The sequence below is a fragment of the Sebastes umbrosus genome, chromosome 23 (assembly GCF_015220745.1).
Source record: "Sebastes umbrosus isolate fSebUmb1 chromosome 23, fSebUmb1.pri, whole genome shotgun sequence".
NCBI classification, from domain to species: Eukaryota; Metazoa; Chordata; class Actinopteri; order Perciformes; family Sebastidae; genus Sebastes; species Sebastes umbrosus.
Window position 1 is genome coordinate 13,230,194 of NC_051291.1, and position 22,534 is coordinate 13,252,727.

Genomic DNA, 22,534 nt, shown 5'->3' on the forward strand with positions numbered 1-22,534 from the left:
GGGTTTTGTCGTCGATAATCACACCGAGCCTTCATTTGCAGTTGGCTTAACCAACAACAGATCAATGAAATGTGGTTTTTGAGCAGCACATTTGCAGGCAGCAGATCCTGCATTTGTGTTATAACCTGCTTGTTTGAATATAGGCCTGCATTATCTCATGTTCTGCAGCGAGGGGGGGGATGCAGCACACCTCTGATATCGCCCTCCACATGGCCACGGTGCGAGGGAATCCCTGTGGAAAGGGAAAGGAAATAGCCTTTCTGTCTTAACAAAGGAAACCCCCCCGCCCCCCTCCCTCCCTATACTCCTGTGGCTGCTACCTCACTGTTACATGTGCTTCATTGAAGCCCATTCGTATTCAACTGCAGTGAAGTCAAGGAGAAAGTCTGTGTGTGTATGTGTGTATAATATAGGAGTTGGCTCTATACTCCTGTGCCGGTGGGAATAACGTACTGCGCTACAGGCAGTGTGACCTTTTCTAGCTGGCGTTTCTTTCTCTCCTCCCTCTCGCTCTCTCTCTCTCACTCTTTTAACACTCTTACTCTCTAGCTCAGACACAAACACACACACACACCTAGCAGCACTGTCACCGCTAGCTTTACCAACCATCAATTATCCACACTGCTTCCTAGTTTAATGGACATGAGGCTTGTACAAATCATTGAAGATAGAGGGGCTGATGGGACAGTAGGGGTGCGTTTGTTTTGCCGCTTCTCCTCGCGGCAGGAAGGTAAAGCATGTCTTGTTTTCTCCTGTTCGCCTTTTCCTCGACGTGACCTTTATGGCGGTTGTGCTTCCTGAAGCGACAGTTTGTGCTCAAATTGAGGGTTAAGGCCTACCTGCTTAGAGCACTCTAACTACCTGCAAAGGCATATATGATGAGGGGGTGGAGAAAAAGGTAACAGGTGTAGACGCAGAGTAGGAAACAAGGCTTTTGGCCCTTCTGGGAGTTTGCATGTTCTCCCTGTGTTAGCGTGGGTTTTTTTCTCCGGGTACTCCGGTTTCCTCCCACAGTCCACAGACATGCAGGTTAGGTTAATTGGCGACTCTATATTGCCTGTAGATGTGAATGTGAGCGTAAATTGTTGTCTGTCTCTATGTGTCAGACCTGCGATAGTCAGGCGACCTGTCCTGGGTGTACATCGCCTTCGCCTCGACCCTGAACAGGATAAGCGGTTACAGCTAATGGAAGGATGGTCTGCACTTGCCTCCTGTCATGGATTGAGTCAAAGTTTCTGTCTATATATCTAATATATGGTATTAATAAAGTAACCTAATCAAATTCTTACAATCTAAACTTTTAGTTCCATTGCACTGAAGAGATAGATCAATATGAATATGGCTTAAATCGCACTTAATGCCCCGACAACTTGTACGAGATTGTATATAGCCAGGCAGAGATGAAGTAGGGTGACGGACGAAGAGTGAGCAGTGAGAAGGAAAGACAGCGAGGAGGGTGAGGGTAGAGTGAGTGGTGGTGGTGGTGGTGGGGGGGAGTTAATGCACAAAACACACTGCATCAAACCAAAGCACTGCTCCGAGCAGGATGCGTCAGCAGTCCATTCATGTTCCTCTATTTTCCACTAAAGGACATAACGAAAAAGAGTGAGAGAGCAAAGGGGAGGTAAAGTGAAGAAAATCAAAAGATGGAAGAGAGTGAGAGAGGGCAGAGAAGGGAAAGCGAGAGAGGGCACCATGAGAGAGAGAGAGAGGGGAAGCGAGAGTGAGAGAAAGCAGTGTCCCATCTGCTTGCCTTTGCCACCACAGCAATGCTGGAAAGCCTTGCCAGACTCGTTGGAATGGCTGGATTGTTGCTGGGGAGGAAAGGGTTAAAATATGGTTGCTGTGGGGATGCCACTGTCCATCTATGCCTTTTCCTCGGACAGCCTGTCTATTCCCCTAAGCCACACAAAGCCCCAGAAAGCCACAGAACAAGAGACTGTGAGCATTAAAAAAAAAAAAGGATCGGAGGACGGGCAGGAGCAAACTGGTTTTTGAAGAGGTAGATCTCTAAAAAGGTCTGAGTGCTTTGAGCTCACCCAACTACCTTAGGACACTGCAGAGAGAGCAGGAGGGAGGCAGGGAGAGAGAGAGAGAGTGTGAGAGAGCGAGAGTGAGAGAGTGAGAGCGAGAGAGATATCCAAGCCGGCGCACGCTCTCTCTTTTGCTGCTACAACGGATCCTTTCCACATCGACGCTACTGTTAACGTCACGCCTGTAAGCCGCGCGCTCACCCAGCGCTCGCCTTCCCTGTCTTGCTCCTCTCCCTAGTCGGACGCTGCATTGGCGAGGGGGTGCTGATCACCACGAGGAGAGGAGAGACAAAAAAAAAAAAAGAACTGGAAAACAAGAAGAACAGAGAAACAAGCCGGAGAGAGGAAGGAGAAACTGCGCACCACCCCTCCTCCCTCTAACCCACCTCGATCAACCCAGCTACAACACCCCCACTCCTCCCAGCACCCCCTTCCATCCCCCACCCCCACTCCCCCTCTGAAGAAATTGACGGATTATTGGGAAGTGCAAGGGAGGCAGGCTGCAGCTGCTGCTGTGTGTGCTCACTACTGCTGCTGTGTGCTTCGCGGGGATGGTGTGTGTGCGTTTGCAATTGCTGCTGTCGCCGCCGCGGCTGCCGAGGCTGGAGCGTGTGGCTAGTTAAGACGGGGAAGAAGAAGCTAATGAAGGCAGTGCGAGTCGCCTAGTCTTTTCAACCCCCGCCGAACACTCCTGGAGGAAGAGAAAAAAAGGAAAAAAAAGAAAAATCAAGTGGACACGACGCCACATTGAAAGGGGGAGCGAGGGGAAGAGAGCGAGAAGGGCTGTCAGACTGACCAACCGACCAACTGATTGACCACTAAAAAGTGAACAGAGGAATACAGAGAGGAGGGGGGCTGTTCTTTTTTCCCCGGCTTGTCAACCTCACCTCCTAACCATCGCAAACAAAAGGCAAAGAACATTGGAAAGGACTGTGGAATTTTCATTCAACCTTCTTCAATCCCACCCCCACCTACCTCCCTCTTTTTTGTCCTTTCTGCCTTGGCTTTTGGCGCACAAAAAAATTGTGCGTGTGTTTGTGTTGTCGCCTGTGCTATGGAGACCTGGGTAAGGTGTCTAGCAGGGGGATCAACTGTCGGATTCCAAGGACAAGCAAGAGAAGAGGAGCCGACAGCAAGAAGCGAGCAAGGGAGCATTGCTGCTGCTTTGGGAGCCTGACTGGATTCCTATCTGCAATCTTTTTTTTTTCTTTTTCTTTTTTTCTAAATCAACAAGGAAAGGGAGGAAAAAAAAAACACTCACAAAAGGGCCTTCGAACCTTTCTCTTTGGATGTGTGGATTTACAAAAGGGCTCATCTTGGTTAAGCTCTTTGGCATTGATACCCGTTTTGACAGAGCAAATATAAAAAAAGGCTTTCTTTGCTGCTCTTGGGATATACATACATCTGATGTGAATACCACAGCTCTTGATTGCAAACAGGAGGGGAAACTATATATCTCAGTTCAAGGACCTGTAATAATAACTTGAGGTAGGTGTCTAGTGTTTCAACCCCTCTTTGCATCAATTTGTAACCCTCCCTTCTGTCTTGTAATACGGCTTTTGGTTGGTTAATTTATCATCATGTCCTTCTCATACACACGTTTCAGAAAAGCCAGCCCTCTCTACCCTCCTTTCTCCTTCTGCCCCTGAGCACAGTAAAAAGCATTGCTTAATTGAGGATAGGTCAAGCCCTTTTGCCCCTTAGCAAGCACCCACATTCTCCCCTGTCCTCTTCAGTCACCTTGACTTCTTTGCTCTGGTCCCATTAACACTACTACCAGCCAACCAGCTACTTTCCCTGATCCCCAAAGCGCCCCAAACACCACCCCCCAAACACCCCCATCCTCCCCCCCAGATGATGCTGAATTATGAACGTGCCACATCATGAGTCTCCTGGGGCGGGTAGCTGTGCATCGTGCCAGGAAAGCCGCCCTGCTCTGTGTAGTCTTTCTGATGGCGCGAGCGTGGAGCAGCGCCTCCCTGGCCTTGGCGGGGGCGGCGGTGTCTCAGGGACCCCAGGGCTGTCCACCGCAGTGTTCCTGTAGTAATCAGCAGGGGAAGGTGGTGTGCACCCGACGTGGCCTCACCCGTGTGCCCCCTGGCATTCCTGCCAACACGCGACACCTCAATCTAATGGAAAACGCCATCGAGGCGGTGCAGGCTGACTCCTTCCGCCACCTGCACCACCTTGAGGTGCTCCAGCTTGGGCGAAATGCCATACGGCAGATTGAGGTGGGCGCGTTTAATGGACTTACCAGCCTCAACACACTGGAGCTGTTTGACAACCGGTTGACGGTGATTCCCAGTGGGGCCTTTGAGTACCTATCTAAACTAAGAGAACTGTGGCTGAGGAACAACCCCATTGAAAGTATCCCCTCCTACGCCTTCAACAGGGTGCCCTCCCTCATGCGACTGGACTTGGGAGAGTTACGGAAACTGGAGTACATCTCAGAAGGCGCTTTTGAGGGCCTACAAAACCTCAAGTACCTCAACCTGGGCATGTGCAACATAAGGGGTGACATGCCAAACATGAGTCCCCTCAAGGGCCTGGAGGAGTTGGAGATCTCTGAAAATCATTTCCCAGAGATAAAGCCAGACTCCTTCAAAGGCCTGCGCTCACTGAAAAAGCTATGGGTGATGAACTCGCAAATCACAGTGATAGAGCGCAATGGTTTTGATGACCTATCTTCGTTGGTGGAGCTTAATCTTGCCCATAATAATCTGAGCGCTGTGCCACATGATCTGTTCTCCCCGCTCAGGTACCTGGTGGAGCTCCATCTCCACCATAACCCTTGGAACTGTGGCTGTGACGCTGTATGGTTAGCACGCTGGCTAAGGGAGTACATACCTACTAACTCAACTTGCTGTGGACGCTGTCACTCACCTGCCAGCATGAGAGGTCGACAGCTGGTTGAGGTGGACCCTGGTGAGGGTGCTGCAACCCAGTGTTCTGCACCATACGCTACTGATGCACCAAGGGACTTGAACATTTCAGCGGGGCGAGTGGCTGACCTTCGTTGCCGCACAGCCCCAATGTCTTCAGTGCGTTGGCTCCTACCCAATGGAACTATCCTGACACATGCCTCTAGTCACCCGAGAATATCAGTCCTCAATGATGGTACCCTTAATTTCTCAAACGTCCTGGCTGTAGACACAGGAACGTATACCTGCATGATGTCCAATGCAGCTGGGGCCTCCAACGCCTCGGCCTACCTCAATGTGAGTGCAGCTGAGCTTAACACATCCAACTTGAGTTACTTTACCACAGTGACTGTGGAGGTCTTGGGGCCAACCACTGAGATGCCCAAGCCTAAAACCACCACGACCACAGCTGCTGCAGCAGGGGCTGGGAGAGCTGGAGGGGGAGGGGTAGGCCTAGGGACAACAACTACAACTGCCTCCCCTTCCGTCTTTCAGCCAGTCTTCATCTCCACACCAACTGTGCTGCTGCAAAGCACTAACAGCCCACCAGGTGCAGCTAAGACATCTGTGGCGCCAGGACTCCAAGGTGCCACTCTCAGGCCAGGCAAGTCTGGCCCTAGCTTGGATGAAGTGATGAAGACCACTAAGATCATAATTGGATGTTTTGTAGCGGTGACACTGCTGGCTGCTGTCATGCTCATCGCCTTCTACAAATTGAGAAAGCGCCACCAGCAGAGGAGCACAGTGGCAGCTGCCCGCACTGTGGAGATTATCCAGGTGGATGAGGAGGACCTTCCTCCGCCAGCGTCTGCAGCTCAAGAGACGGCTCTCACATTGCCTGAAATCCGGGACCATAACAGCATACACAAACTGGACTTTATCAGCCACAAGACTGACTATAGTTTTCACAAACCCAAGGCCGAATACAAACCCCAGCCTGATTTCACCCTTCATAAGCCGAAGGCTGAGTATACCACATACAAGCCAAATATGGACTTCAGTAGCCACAAATTCATCCCAGATTACAGCACTCACAAATCTACACCAGATTTTAGCCTTCACAGAACAAAGCCTGACTACAGCCCTTTTAGACAGGAATACAGCACTCACAAACCTAAAGCAGAATACAGCCCATTTAAACCGGACTTTGGTACTCACCCAAAAACAAAACCAGACTACAGCCCGTTCAAACCAGATTATGGCACTCATCCTAGGCAGAAAACTGACCTCAGCCCATTCAAACGAGATTACAGCACCCAACCAAAACCTAAACATGATTACAGCCCATTAAGATCAGACTACAACACACAGCATAAACCTAAGGCTGAATACAGTCCATTCAAGCCAGACTTTGGTACTCAGCCAAGACCTAAACCTGATTACAGCTCATATAAGCCTGACTATAGCACTCAGCCTAAACCCAAAACAGACTACAATTCCCAGAGATCTAAAACTGACAGTACCTACAAACCCAAGGACCCTTACTCCTCCCATAAGACTTCAACTGATTACAGCGCCTTCAAGCCTGACTACAGCCCCCACAAAGCGGATTACAGCGCCTTCAAGTCTGACTTTAGTCCACACACTCAGAGACCTAAGCTTGATTACAGTCCCCACAAAGCGGACTACAGCCCCCATAAAGTGGACTACAGCACTCTAAAGCCCAAATATAACACCTACAAACCAACTGGCCATGGGGCAAAATGGACAGAAAACAATGTTGGGAACTCTTTGCCTCGAACCTTGCCCAGCACCATCACAGCAATGGCTGAGCCCTATGTCATAAAAACTCACACCAAGGAGAAGGTGCAGGAGACTCAGATTTAAAAAGGCCGCCCAAATGGCTCCCACTCCTTTCCCTAGGTTCCTAGCTCCAAACCGCCCCCTTTCCCACGCCCCCCTTCGTCATTTCCTCATAAAATCATGCAATAGAATGCACAACGAAAAAAGGACAGGAACTACTTTTTTGTACAGAGTGCAAACTTAAAAAGACTGATGATTTCTTGTTGTACATGCTTATAAATAAATATATATATGGACAAATTGAAACTACCATGGGCTGGTGATAGAGAAACATATATTAAAAAGAAATTGAAACTATTTTCTAACTTGTAACTTCTATTTAAAACAATGAGTTGTTTAAGATGCTGTCTTGACTTTGACAAATGAGGGTAGTCTTGTTTTAAAAAGGGGGCATTCTGTGTGATTTTTACACCATGCTACAGAGAATGCAGTGATAAGAAAAAAAATATTTATACTGAGAAGACTTTCTTTAACAAAAACCGAAAAAAGGTCAGTGTCGATCTTTACAGGTTTATCTTGTAAAAGCACCAAGAATTTGTACTGTGCCAAATGTTATAAATGCAATAAAAAGGATTTTTGGAAGAAAAAAAAAGGAAGTATTAAGAGAGAGATGTTTTTTTCTCCTTCACTTCTTCTCCTGGTGTATACTGTAACGATCAGCCAAATGCTTTAGACACTGCAGTAAGACGCTGCAGCTATACTTTAACCCTACGTGTACTGAATGACTCAGGCAGAATGAATCACGGTGCAGAAGTGGATGGTGTTTTCTTTTTTTTTTAAATCTCTCAACACCTCCAATTATTATGGTCTTTATATGTAACATAAATGTTTGTTCAGTTTCTATTTTACATCACCAGTAAGAGTGTCATGGTGCTTCATCAAGGTGTGGCTAAACAAAAAGTGTATATTTAACCCAAGTTCTACAAATGCTTTTAAGATGTTAAAAGATGGTGTGTCCACAAACAAGTATAGCAGTGCTATCGTGACATCTAATGTTAATTGAACTGCTCATTACATAACGCTTTTCAACGATGCAAACTGATTGTGTTACCTTATCTCATTTTCTACATTACAAACTGGTATTGTTTATCATGTATCTAATGAGTGAAAAAGGGGTGATAAATTAAGGTGAAGTACTGTTTGGGTGTTAAAGACTGTCTTGCACCTTTGCCAAAAAGTATAGATCCTCATTTCACTTTTCATTGCATTGCCAGCTGTTGTGCCTTCATCAATCAGTATGGGGGCTTTTTATGGTGACGAATGCATTCGGGTCTCGCTGTTAACTGCATTTTTCATCTTCAACAATATCACACCCCTCTCAATCATAATACAGCCCCGCGGGTCTCTGCCTAACAAAGAAAGATAACATGCAACATACGCAGTGGTTAGTACGCATGTGCTAGGCAGGTTTGTTTTTTGGAAACCCACAGTGTGTGGGATTGAAGTGCTGCTGCCCATTCTTTCGTCTGTAACTCTTGTTTAATGGCCAAACTGGGGACAGTGTTGAAGAAGAAAAGATAGAATGATAGAAGAAATATAATGCTGGTGTTAACTACCCCTGGGAGCACGTATCACTTAAAAGCAGAATAACATGTTTGGAGTGGGCAACCTGTGGGTGAGAGATGACAAAGAGAATACTACAGAAGAACACCAGGGGAGTGACTGCAAGCTGTGTGGACCGTAATCATCACATCCAACACATACTACCTTCTCATTAACCCTTATATTAACCCTTATAAAGCTGTACAATTCTAAAATAATCCAACTTGAATCAAAATACACCATTACTAAACCTCTAGAGATGTTACCAGATCCACAGTCACAGGCCTGAAAAAAGCTATGACCTAGTAGTGTAGTTGACACCAGTTTACGTAACCAGTAAGAAGTGTGGCGAATGGAGACCTAGGGAGACTACCTGCGAGGGCCACAAGAACAACATCAAGGTTTGCCTCTCCAACACTGTGGTGACATTTGAGACAGAGAAACTAAAGAAAAAAAGGGAGAATGTTTGAATAGAAATGACAAGAGGTTGACATCACAAGAACAGTGTAGCAGTTAGCTGAGAGCTTGTGACGAGCCTAACCTGTAGTAGAGGCTGTCAAAAAGAGGAAGAGTGATGTGTGTGTTTGTGAGGGTGACAGTCCAGCTCTGAAAAATTAGGAAGTGACAAAAAGAGGGAGTGTGAGAGATAGCTAGATAGAGTAAAGAGATGGAGGTTAAAGAGGACAGCTGAAGAAAGGGAAAGATGAGCATATTGTGTTTCGTCTTTGTACACTTAGTTGTTTTAGAGGATATCTTGTGCTTGGAAACACATGACATGTTGTAGAGTGGGACAGCATTTGTTGTAAATGTATAATTTAAAATGTCCTCTAACATTGTGCTACATTACCAGGCTGGAATGGATATGATGATATCTCAATGAGAGTAAAAACGTGGATGGCAAAAGTGTGCAGTGCAGCAGAAAAATATATCACAGGGAAAAGAAATTGAATCATATAATAAAAAGCATGCAATTTTCTTCCCTGAAAAACATATTTAGAGGCAGCACACTGGACTGTGCAATCTTTGGGACTAAGGACATCTGGCATGTAAAGACCGTGACGACCAGAGAGACACATTGAGAGAGAGTTAAAATGTTTTCATCTATCCCTGAACACCAATACAATAGCATTTTGAGGCCCATATATAGGCGTGGTTATGTAAAAGTGGTCACGACTGCATCAGTGTCTCGTCATTATCACCAAACTGTCATCACGTTGGGGTGAAAAATAACCTGCTGCAGTGTACTCAGGGGCCGTCACAACTGGTCACTTGGGCCAAAAAATCAGACAAGATCAAATCAACTACAGCTCTCGCTATTCTCCCCTTTTCTTGCGATGTCTGTTGATGACTCAGCCTGCATTTTTTAAATATTGAGCATCTTCTGCAGGTGCCAGAACAAGCTTGATGGATCAGACATGCACGTCTGTCTGCGTTTGTCAGTCCACGTATGCGTGTGTCTATTGCACCAGCTATGTTTTCTGTTGTACGTAGAAAAGGGGGATGGAGGGAGTGTAAGGAAAAAGTGAGAGAGAGAGAGCAGGATGATTAATCTAAACTAAACCTTATAACCGCAACGTCCAAAAAAAACATATGCAAACACCCATTTTACACTTTTGCACTGACCATTTGTCACTACGCAGACTCACATCTCAGACAGCATCGCTTCGTCTCGTTCTACGTGTCTTTATAACATAGCTATGCAAAGACAGCGGTTTTTCCAGTTGTCTCAGTATCAGTGTGTTGCATCTAAATGGATGGTGTAAATGGGTGAGATGGATTGTGAAGCAGTTGTATGAACAGATGCAAGCACTGTGCTAAGCATTAAGCTTGTGTTATGGCGTGCTATCGTTGCACTTTGCACGCCTCAGTATGGTATAGCAGGATGGGGCTTATGCTGCGCCATGCTGCTCAATGCCCAAGTATGTGGTGCTCCGTGGCCACATATTAAGCTGTGCTGTGCTGTGCTATAAAAGGCTCTGTCATACTAATCAGTCAACATGGCTACAGGGTCATCAATCAGCCAATCAGCTAGGCAGCCACTGAAGGGCCCCGTCTCCATGGGAAACACTCCTTCACTCCTTCCCTCCGTCCCTTCCTCCTCCTCCTCCTCCTCCAGAGTCATTTTCTTTCTTTTTTTTCTGTCTTGTGTGCTTCATTAGCAATCATGAAGCCATTTGAAAGAGGAAGCAAGGCAAGATGCACCTATTTACCCACAGCTCACAGAGCCTGGGGAGGGGAGGGGAAGGGATATTAGAGTTAGAGGAGGAAGAAGATAAAAGTGGTATAGAAATTGAGATGTGGGAAAAGGAAATTTAAGCATGACAAGATTGCTAGAAAAGAAGTTATTACGGAGCAAGCAAGAGTGAGGAATTTAGCCAAAACAGAAAACGGGGTCAGGAAAAGGGAGCACATCTAAGAAGCTAAGACGGAGAAATATTGCAGTGGGCTGGATAAGGTGGCTGATTGTACACTGTATAGTGTTTCTGGGAGACTAAAAGGAATAGACGTGAGAAGGAGAAGGGAATTAAGGGAGAACGAAATGAAAAGATAAGTAGAGAGGGGAGAAGCGAAAAACAGAAAATAAGAAAAAAGAAATTTGGATTAAAATGAAATGAAAACGAGAGAAGAAGAGAGGGGAAAGCAAAGCAGCGAGAGTGAGAGGAAGAGAGAGCAAAGGCGCTCGGGAGAGGAGTAAGCAGAGCAAATGTGATGCAAGAGTGCCAGCTACAGATGGAAAGGGGGATATATAGCCTGGCCGTCATGGCTCCTGCATGATTGCTGAATGGCCTGGACTGCACCACGAGGGGTGTGGTGGTGGTGGTGGCGGCGGTGGGGGGAGGATAGCGTGTGATGTTGCCATAGCACAGTGCAGCAGATAAGAAGTGCTGATACCGGTAATGGACTTGACCGCTGGGGGTACTTGAGGAAGGGAGACCGGTGAATATGACGGCAGAGAGGATGGGAGGATCAAGAGGTCAGCGCAAAATGGAACTGTAGGGACGGCGGCTGCCGGAGTGCGACCGAGTGCAATGCGTACCTGTTTTTCAGTGTGAATTTAACAGGTCAAAGCCCTTATAAAAAGCAGTCTCTAAAAAACAAATATATTTTTCACTTCCATTCAATTTAAGGAAAGAGCTCATTCTCAACTTAAAAGGGTTTGTGGGGGAATTTTGAAACCCAATTATTTTGATGCAATCTCTTAAATTAGATTTTTTTTTTTTCCTCATTGTAAATTACTATGCACTGAGGCGCAGAAGATGGCTGTAATAAAGTCTTATTCCATTAAAATGACCAAGACCAATAGGCGTTAGAATCTCAACTGCATCAGCCTTTTATAGACTAGAGATTTTGAAACATATTCTACTTGTGTCAAAGAGGCTATATTTTACATTAGTGTCTCCTAAAAATGTGTATAAAGATGCTGGAATTAATGATTCATTGGCAAACAATCAATCTCTGTTAAATTAACAGATTATAGAAATATGCTATCACAGTCGTGGGACCTTGGTTTCACTCATGCAGGTGTTTTATGGGGCTGAAGTTGATGCTGAATTTCCATACACTTAGGATTACTACACCATCTTTGATCAGAGTCTGTCATTAAGGAATCAGCACAGGTGGTTGTCTATATACAGGAACAACAAGGATAAAGAGCACCTAAGAAATCCATTGGTATCAACCATGTCATACTGGCTTGTCCCGAAAGAGGTTAAATAACGCTCCAAACTTTTGATACATTTTGGCGAGGAAAAACTTGCATGACCATTTTCTAAAGGGGTCACTTGACCTCTGACCTCAAGATATGTGAATGAAAATGGGTTCTATGGGTACCCACGAGTCTCCCCTTTACAGACATGTTCACTTTATGATAATCACATGCAGTTTGGGGAAAGTCATAGTCAAGTCAGCACACTGACATACTGACAGCTGTTGTTGCCTGTTGGGCTGCAGTTTGCCATGTTATGATTTGAGCATATTTTTTAGGCTAAAGGCAGTACCTGTGAGGGTTTCTGGACAATATGTGTCATTGTTTTGTGTTATTAATTGATTTTTAATACTAAATATATACATATATTTGCATAAAGCAGCATATTTGTCCACTCCCATGTTGATAAGAGTATTAAATACTTGACGAATCTCCCTTTAAGGAAAATTTTGAACAAATAAAAAATGTGTTAATATCTTAATTGACAGCCCTAATTTGAACACTATTTTATAATTTGCTTAATATCAATGTGGCAAAATAGCACATGCCAATTGCTTTAATTGTGTTTTCACTCATTTGTTTTTTAAAAGCTTTTATTGATTTATTGATAATTAACATACTGTAGCCAATGGGCGATAACAGAACCTGCCTTAAAATCTGCATCCATGCTAGGAGTGTGTGCTACATGTGCAAGGGGGTTTGTGTGTGTAAGCACTAGCCAGTGTGCTAGTGGAGCAGACAGGAGGCTATTCTAAGCAGGCCTGGGAGCGTGCTGCCTTGTGAGTCAACATGAGTCAGGGCCACGGAGTTGTTCGGTCCTAATGTCAAATAGAGGGACTTGGACGGGATGCGGAGTCAAAGGTGGGAGACGAGCAGGGCCGTGCTCATATACAAACTCGCCGTACCTTTAATATTTGGCTTTATCATGCTGTCCTTGCTAATTAGATGATTAAACAAACTATTTTCTATATACGGAGAATACATATTATTAACAGTACGCGTTCCGTTTTCTTTGAAATATCGAGAAACGTAAAGCGAGAAGGTGCGGAAGGTGTTGGTGGGCTGGAGGCAAGTTGATGTTTTGCTGGTGCATCTCATTTTGACCGTGTGAAAAGCGATGTAAATAGTCATATTCAGTGACCAGCTGGTGGTATGATTTGTTGTAACGGAGGTCAACAGAGGCGGAGGAAAAAAAAAATTTCATCACAGTATACCGTTGGCAATGAGCCCAGTGCCGTCGAGGCTGCAGTGTTGAATAGGTGCAAGGCAACACATTTTTATTGGCTACACACTGTGGTCAAATTTACACAGATTCTGTTGCTCAAGCTGAGACTGGAATGGCAGGTGGCTCGTGCGAGGCGGTTTCTGCCATGTTGAGGACCCGCTCGAGTGTGTTACTCCCTGTGAGTTTATTGGCCTTTTGGCGGGTGACAAACATCCCTGTGTTTTCTTAGCAAGCCGGCGACGACGAAGAAGCCTTGCTTTTATGATCCCGTCCAGTGGTTGAGGTGTGTGTAGTAAATCACGTCTACTGGGAGCAGCAAATGGGGAGACATATGTGAGGAGGAAGGGGGTTTTGTTGAGGGTTTTTTTTGTGCGTGCAAACACAAATAAAACACATGCACGTACACACACAGAGCAGAAAAAATGAAGTCATTGACCATTAATTTCACTGCTTTTTGTCGAGATTTACGGAGTGGAGAGAAATCATGATCACAGGCGCAGCGTCACCAAGGATACTGTGCTCAGGATTCACTCACCCACAAAACACAGACACACATAAACACAGTCCATCAACTCAAGACTCGTATTAGCATGTTGTTTTCTTTCATCATTTATAACCGAAACAAGCAACAAGCGAGGCAACTGTACTAACCATCGACATGCAGTCAGGTGTCTGTATATATGTTCTTCTGAAGGATGAAGAGAAAGATGAGAAATGGCACGTACACAGTGTGCTGGAACGAATATCTTTGCATTCATGCTGCATGTACAGTCTAAAGGAAAGAGGTGAGGGTAAAGGATGCTTTCTTACAAACCTGGAGACTGATGTTACATGAGAAGGAAAAGCAGTTTGAGAGTTACAGGGAGTGTTCATCTTTTCTAGGATGAGAATGTATCTGGGGTGTAGACATTTTGGTGATTGCGGAGGGGTGGAATTGGGGTGACAAAATGGCCTCCTGCATTGCTCAAGACGTTAAAGTATAGGGAAGGCAGCGAGGAAAACAGACAGACAAGCGTGAGAGAATTAAGCGAGGTGGGTAGCGAGGGCGACGCATTATCTATGACACCCTGATTTAGTATGTCAGAGGACGGTCGGTGCTAGATTGAAAAACGCAGAGGAGAGAGAAGTGGGCAAAGAAAAGGAGAGTGAAGAAACAAGAAAGGGGGAGAATTGAAACGGTGATTGCTAGATAGATAAGAAGCCTGTCCTATCTGACACATTAAGGGAGAGCTCAGTATTCGCTCTGTAGTAACTGCAGGGATCGTGAATTTACACCGACGTGGACTTCAAGATGACAAGCAGTGTGCTAATGTCAAAGACTTGCTGAGGAAAAACGTGCACGGCAGAGCTGCAACATGAAAGCAAACGTCAAGATGAAAGCTCTGACTGAGCTGCGTAGAGCATCCATGGGGCTGAAACACAGTTTTCATGCGGTGGTGGAATTATTCAGCCGCTGCAGCAAACCGCTGTGTGTGTTGGAATGTGTGTGTGTGTGTGTGTGTGCAGGTGGGTCAGCAGTGATCTTTAAAGATCAAACAAATCAATAGGCAACCTCTGTTTGGAGTGGACAAGCAAAGCCTCGTGGCGTTGTAGGTAGTGAAGTGTTTTTGGCCCCACTTGAGTTTTTATTATTTAGCAGGAGGGCGTTTGGAAATGTGTCAGACTTTGTTTAATTACTAAGCGGAATACGATGCAAGTAAAACTTCAGTATACTCGAAAACAGAAAGAGAGGGTAAATAAGCTCAAGCTGTTTTCGTGAGACGGCGGGGTCCAGGCCACACGTTTTAATGGATCCTAAATTAATGGTGTTTTCAAAAGCCCTTTTTTTAAAACACACAGTTGTTACGGAATAGAAAAGGATGCGGTGGGGTTTTGCTGGCAGATCTAAGACGGCAGCGAATCAGTAAGACTGTTTGCAAACATTTAGCTCATCCCTTTTTTCCCTTTTATTCAGACTTCAAATGAATCTGATTGGACTTCAGCATAAAAGAGGAGAAGAAGTGGTCTGTTTGTGTGTGGTGTAGGAGATATGTTTGTTCGAATTTACGAAATTGTATTCCCAAAAAAATTATGTTAATTTGCATACATATAGCAGTTGAGTTATTGAACAAATGTCCAGTGTTTTTTTGGTCGTGTTGATGGGATTCAGTCCAAAAAACACTTGAAATACAGATGTGTGACTGCATGCCGATATGAAAGAGCTTGTGTGGGAGTCGCTGCAGGTGAACCTGTGCCAGTCGAACTACGCCACCTCCGCATAAAAAAACTGATCAAAGCATATGCCATCCCAGTGAAAAAAAAGAGACAGCAAAGAGCATTTTAATCCAGTAGCTGCTTATCAATGTCAGACAACACTAAGACTTTTACTTTGTGAGATCCTCTAGAGCTGCACTGGGACAACCCTAAAATGTGAGTCACTGGAGACGGAGGAAGAAATTAGAAATATGAAGATGTAGTTGGAAATTTTAAACCTCGCAAATATATACATACAGTAATGGAAGGCCCTAATGTTCCCATGTTTTTGTGTCTAAGTGACAAATGGGGCCAACATTTGTTTTTGTTTTTTTTTCAAATTGGTCCAGTTCGAGGGTCAGCGCTGTAACCGGCAGCCGCGAAACAAACTGCAAGGGCAAGTGAGCAGCGTCAATGAGCCGTTGCGTTCACAAAAAGTGCTTGTTTTTGCAACTGACAGGCTCAGATTGTTGTTATAAGTGTCTGACAACATTATGGCAAGGACCCTTCAGAGAAATAAAACGTTTTTTCTTACCTTTCGCTTGATCTGGTCTGTTTGTTATTGTGTCCAAGTCCCGCTCAAGGAGAAGTCTCGTTGTGAAATCGGAATATCTGTATACTCTGGCTCAGATAAATCGAATTCAAAGACCTCATCCACATTGTCAAAATCATCTAAATATTCAGCCATGACATTGGAAATCTTAACACTAAGCTACGCTTTCTGTACTCCAACACAACAAACTCTGCCTGGCTGGCACTGGCTTGTATTCCGCTATTTCTACCGTTGTCTTCCGGCAACACATCACCTCGCCAGATTTCAGAACGAGACTTCTCCTTGAGCGAGACTCTTTTCATAATATCAGACAATTCAAAGCCTTTCATGGCAATAACAAGCACTTTTAGTGGACGTAAATGACGGTGCCAGCTTGCCCCAATAGGATTACATTGCAGCCCATGAGCAGCTGCCGTCTACAGTGCTCTGCCTCAATACTGTACACATTTCAGAAATTGTTGTCCCCATTAGTCAGTCAGACGCAAAATCATGAGAAAATAGGATCCAGGTTGAAAAAAAAAACAAGTTACCCTTTAAGGCAGGCTGCAATTTCACAACAAAAGGACAGATCCTTTATCGCCACATGCTATGCAGTTGTAGACATAAATTACTGGCATTACTGGCACAACATGTAAGGGATAATGTACAGTGAGAAGGTCATTATTTTTGAAATAAACCCCGACAAGGCGATTAAGGGGTATATCTCAAAACAACGACCCGCTAGCTGTACATTATCCCACTTTTTTCACGACTACTTACTTAAGAAATCAATAATTTGACACAAATACGGTACGCCAAAGTCCAAGATCAGAACTGCGCCCATAGCAACGGTCTGTTATACATAGCAACGGCCTATTATACATAGCAACGGACTGCTAAAAAGAAATAACAGACCGTAGAACGCCGTGATTGACCAAACAGAATCGAGTATTCAACAAAGCTGTTTAATAAGTGGTGATAAAGGACAGATCCTTTAGCACCATATGTTAAGTGCCAGTAATGTATGTCTACAGCTACATAGCATGTGTATTGCCATGTACTTATTCTTATTAGAAAAGCAAAAGTGCTCTATGAACAATAATTGTTTTCAGGGCAGCGTTAGACCTTTCAAAGAAGCGCTGTGTGTGGGCCCCGAGCTGAGCGTGACCTCGCTGGCCCTGGCTGATATAAGAGTACCTGCCCAACGGGGGAGCCAATAATTAGACAGCTAGTTATACCGCTCTTCTCCCCTCAACGCTCTCTGGTCGTGTTTAATTAGCTGGAGCGAGGGACGACACACATCAAAGACGCGTATGTGCGAGCGGGCTCGTGTTTGTCCATCAATTACAGTTTTGTTGTTGTTGTTGTTGCAGTAAAAAATTACTTCAAACCAAGTCGAGAGTCTGAGTTGGGGATGTGCTGGAAGAGTGTAAACATGAGGGATTAGTGCCACAAGTGAGTAAGTAGGTGGTACAACGCAAGAGTGATATGAGACGCAGAAAACCTATAGAGTTACTACTCTGGTGGGAGTTTAATACTATGAAGAGGAGAAGAGGAGGATGTGGATGCAGCTCATGAGATGAGAGTAAGCAGAGGAGGGAAACGATCAAAGTAAAGAAGAAAATACGGAAGAGGAGAGGAGAGGAGAGGAGAGGACAAGAGAGGAGAGGAGAGGAGAGGAGGAATGAGGAGACTTGGCAAGCGTTCACCCTCCCACTCTGTTGGCAGCAGAGGCACAAACTGTTTGCTCACAGCAGTACATGCATCTATTAGTATTGTTCCAGGAGATAATAACTCGGTGTGTGTGATTGTGTGTGTGTGTGTGTGTGTGTGTGTGGATGTACACATGTGTGTGTTTGAGGCGTCAATTTCTCAGCCAAAAGTGGAAAACGAGTTGCTATGAGGTGGCAGACGAAACAATATGGAGCGGCGGTAGAAAATGTACGAGGGAAGCGAGCGTTTCTGTGGGTGTGTCAGACTTTAGGTGCTAAATGTCAGCGATATAGGAACACCAGAGGCTGTGGTGCTAACAACAACAACACAGCTCCTGAAAACTACAGCTCCCATGATGTTTAGCAACGGGAGGACATGCAGGCTATCAAAACCTATACCTATAAAATGGCTTTGAAAGTGGCTTTAAAAAATGTGTCTGTGGACAGAAGCCCCCTTATGAAAGATAATGAAATGTACTGTGGGCCTCAGAAGTATTGATCACCTTTTCCGACAAGCCGTACTGAACACACACAGCAGCAAACGCTCTCGCTTTAAGAGAGATTCAGCTGGCAACGAAAGCATTTTAAAAGAAACTGCAGTGCCCCGGCCAGCCTTTCTTGGAACTTCCCCTGCATACACCCCTGCACATTCAGAGAGAGAGAGACTCAGCCAGCAAAGGGGTTTAAAGAAACTACATTTCTATAGCTGGCCTCAATTGAAGCACATATACACACAGCTCTCTGCCTGTCGCCCACTTCTGCCATTAGCTTTATCTGTCTGAATTCAAAGCTGAGAGCCCAATCCCCGTCGTTTTTTTTTTTTTTGAAAAGATTTTGCCAGGCTTGTTCTTCCCTTTATGCCCCCGACTCTCCTCTGGGAAAACATAGAGAAAAAAAGAGGGAGAGGGAGAGAGGAGGGAGGGAGGGAGGGAGAGAGGGAAGTGGGGGGGAGATGCCGATCGCTGACACAGCCGCTGAGATAGCCTCTCTCTTGTTGGTGAGGGATATAAAGAAATGGAATGAGAGAAGAGGTGGACGGGAGGAGATGCTGAGATGGGGATAAGGGGGTGCGGGCGTGAGGACGTTATGCTGGGGTAAGCTGTCGGAGGATTACCGCTTCAAATCTCCTCTTTTTTTTGGCCTTTATTTGCCGCTTATTTATTCACATCTTTGAGGCAGCTCACGTCAGGTACACACATATATGCGCACAGATAAAAAGAAAGTTGAGAGGAGAAAGAAAAAGGTACAAGACAAGAGGAGATGGGAGGTCTAGGTAGGTGTGCCCTCGACGCAGCAGGGGCCAGACGTTGACGACTCAATAAAGCGAGCACGTGACGGCGAACTGACGTGAAACACGGAGACGCACACATAGAAGATGGTCGGTGTGAACGGCAGGGTCTGCATATGTAAATTCTGAGACCGGGATTGAGAGAGAAAAGGCACGATGACCGACTCAACCTGGCTCTTTTTCATCACGACAGCTGACTTCAGCATGTGCATGTGCATGCCTCGTTGTGTGTGTGTGTCTTTGTGGTATGAAAACCCTACAGCCAAGACAGCGTCGATGTGTAGCAACTGCTGTGTTGTCAAGGGAACCATTAGCAAGAGTGAAAGCCTGGTATCTGCTCTGCGCTTGCCTGTACACACACATACACACGCACGCACATACACACACACACACGTCGACCTTCTTGCGTTTATGTTAGAAAATAATTCCTCTGCATAGATCCAAAGGGTGTGAGAAAGCTACAAGTATAGAGCTACAGTTGACGCCGCCTGCGATGCAAAACAACATCAATACACCGCTTAACTCCATCTAATGTATGCATGTGGAGACACAAAGATAGACGAATGTGTATTTATCTGTCAAAGCTGTCAATATGTTACGCTGGCGTGTCACAGTCATCAACGGAATAGGATCAATCTGAGCATCAATAAAGCATAGAGAGGCCTGGAGGCATTTTCCTCGGGCCGCCCTCATCAGAGATTCAACCAACATATGGTGAAGGACATAGACGACTGTTTCTAGCACTGGGCACTATCTAGGTCAGACTGAAACAATGATATAATTCTGGTATTATTTTAGCATTACATGTCAGTATTTATTTTAAGCATGTTTTTATACAAAAATAGCTTTCAGATAAGGGCAGAATTTAGTTGCTGCTAATGAATTTGACTGTTAATTTTTTGCCTCTGAAGCCAACCGCACGCTGTTTTTTTGGTTACAGTGTCAAACAGTGTTCATGTTTAGATAGCAAACACCTAGCGGCCAGCTGCTCAGAAGGCGACGCAGCATGAGGATGTGTGTGTGCGCATGAAACTGTGTGTGTTAGAGTGTTTTCCTTGTGGGTCAGGCTGAGGAGGGGTTAGCGAAAGGAACACGTGTACACAAAATCACAAAGCGTGTGCAAGTTGGGTTAATGAAAGACAAACCGTGACAACAACACAAAGAAAGGGAGATAGAAAGTGTGTGCAAATACTAATTTAGTGAGGGACATAAAATGCCGGTCAAATGAAAAGAATGGTGAGGCGAGACAACAATAATAGTAAATTAAGAGATAAGCAATAAAAATGAAGCTGCCTCATGGGGCGGAACGGCGAGATGGAGTAGAATCAGCTGACCGAAGGAGGATTAACAAGACGGCGCTTGGAGAATAAAAAAAACTCCGGTCAAAGCTGGGGTATTTTCCGATGTTATTATACGTTATATATAGACTTTACCGTCACCTCGTGAAGCTTGAACCCTCTTCAATCTGTCTTCTATGTACTCTTGGCCCCGTTTATGTATTATGTTCTGGGGTGGAAGTAGTATCTTCTCCCCTTTCTGATTTATTGGGCGTGCAAATGCCCCTGTTGTCCCAGGCTGTTGATTTTGAACGATACCTCATCACTGGATATGTCGACCTCCAAATCTCATATTATATTTGCAGGTCTTTTTTAACAGCGGTAAAAAATATTAGCTCAAAGATGGAATCCTCCTCATTCACTCACCCGTACACAAGAGCTGGTGTCTTTTCTGAACATACTATACATGGAACAATCTATAGGACTGGACCGCTGCAGCAGCAGATGTTAAAACAGCTGCTGGCCTGAATATATTGTACATGTATGGCTTTCTTCTGTATTGATGTAAAACTATGAATCTTTGTACTATGCAATGTAGAACTATTACAGGAAGGGAAGGGTGGGTACTGGTCGCCACATAGACGGGTGGGGGAATGACCTTTATTGGTCCTCGTAGGGGTAGATGTACTCTGATACTTTGTGTTTGTTATGGCAATGATTATTGGTCTACTTTTTTTAAAATAAAAGCAAATTATAACAAAAAATATATATGCATTCGTAGGTAAAACCAGTGGGCAACCTCGGGTGCCTTAAACTTGCATTCTTTCTAATAGCCAGCAGGGGGCGGCGACTCTGGTTGCAAAAAGAAGTCTGATTGTATAGAAGTCTATGAGAAAATGAGCCTACTTCTCACTTGATTTATTACCTCAGTAAACATTGTAAACATGAGTTTATGGTCTCAATCGCTAGTTTCAAGTCTTCTTCAATACAACATGATGTTTATTTAGTAAATGATGGTCCCATTTAGAGTCAACTAGACCATAAAGCAGGGGATGCTTTAGGTCTAGGAGTTGTACGTGTTTTCGTCTTACAACTTTAACCCTTTTGGAGTGTGTTATGAAAGTCAATTGTATCATTTGGGTAGCCTAAAAATGTCTTATTCATAAACCAACGAGTGACGTCATGGTGACCCGTCCACTTGTTATATACAGTTTATGGGTGAAACGTGACAATTGTCTCATGTTCGAAATTTCAAGTCTCACTTTTTTCTACATTTTTTTTCATCTCATATTTAATAAGCAAAGAGCAATTAATTTGAATTTAAAGTAGACCTTTAAGTGACTAGTAGGGGTGTTCTCTTTATATAACCTCCATGTTTGTGATAAAAAAAAAAAGCCAGAACAAGACTAAAATGGGTCCAACTGTAAGGCAACAATTGAGCTATTGAGTGCGCCCTACTACTCTGGCCCTCATTCAATAACTTAGTCAATATTACACAGAAACTCAAAAACCCTCAATTCAAAATATCAACTATTTGTCTGAACGTTTCTTTTTCATAATCCTCTCACTCTCTCCATTCGTCATCTCTGGCAATCACAGTTTGGACTGTGCCGACTGGATAAAGCGAAGTGAGAAATTCAAACCAAACTGCGAACCAAACTGTTGTTTATTAGAACAATAGACTGGTAGAGAGAAGGCGAAAAAATACGAGCCAAGAGAAGAAAGAAGTACAGGAGCCAAATAACGAGACAGGTAATGACGCGTCTATTGATACAGCCACTGGCTATCTGGCTGGCCGCCTGCAGTATTCACAGACAGACCGAAATTCAATATGTAGTTTGGCTATTTTCTTTTTTTTTTTTAAAGTGAGAAGTGCAACTGGGGAACGGCAAACAAAGACGCGGCAAGGACAATAGAAACCCTTTATCCTTTTTCCTGCTGCTTGAATTATGAAACATTCAGTCTTCTGGCCTCAGGTTCAACAATGATTTCAGAAAAGTGTTTGTCTAAGAATGTGAGCACACAAATCGATGCCCTATACCTTCATTATTCTCTCTAACAGTGAGTTTTTGTCCTTCAAATCTAGTAGAAAAGCAGCTGAAATGTAGAGTTGAGAGCAAAAGAATAGGGGGAAAAAACACCGAAAGAAAGAGAATTAAAGATGAGATGAATGCAGTGAGTGATATACTGTGAGACAGTACAGTGCGAGTGCATGAGAGCATTATACTATTGCCCTCACTGATGTGGAAGAGTGCTGCAGTGT

At 44.6% G+C, this 22,534-nt stretch overlaps 2 protein-coding genes across 3 annotated transcripts in view; one reads left to right on the top strand and one right to left on the bottom strand.

Moving 5' to 3' along the window:
* Positions 1 to 22,534, bottom strand: part of snd1 (staphylococcal nuclease and tudor domain containing 1) — a 220,349-nt gene that overhangs the window by 107,207 nt on the left and 90,608 nt on the right. The gene's annotated exons all lie outside the window — the stretch shown is intronic.
* lrrc4.1 (leucine rich repeat containing 4.1) lies at positions 1,503 to 9,262 on the top strand. The gene has a single exon (XM_037760705.1). It carries the CDS (start codon positions 3,917 to 3,919, stop codon positions 6,779 to 6,781), a length of 2,865 nt encoding a protein of 954 aa, XP_037616633.1. The 5' UTR covers positions 1,503 to 3,916; the 3' UTR covers positions 6,782 to 9,262.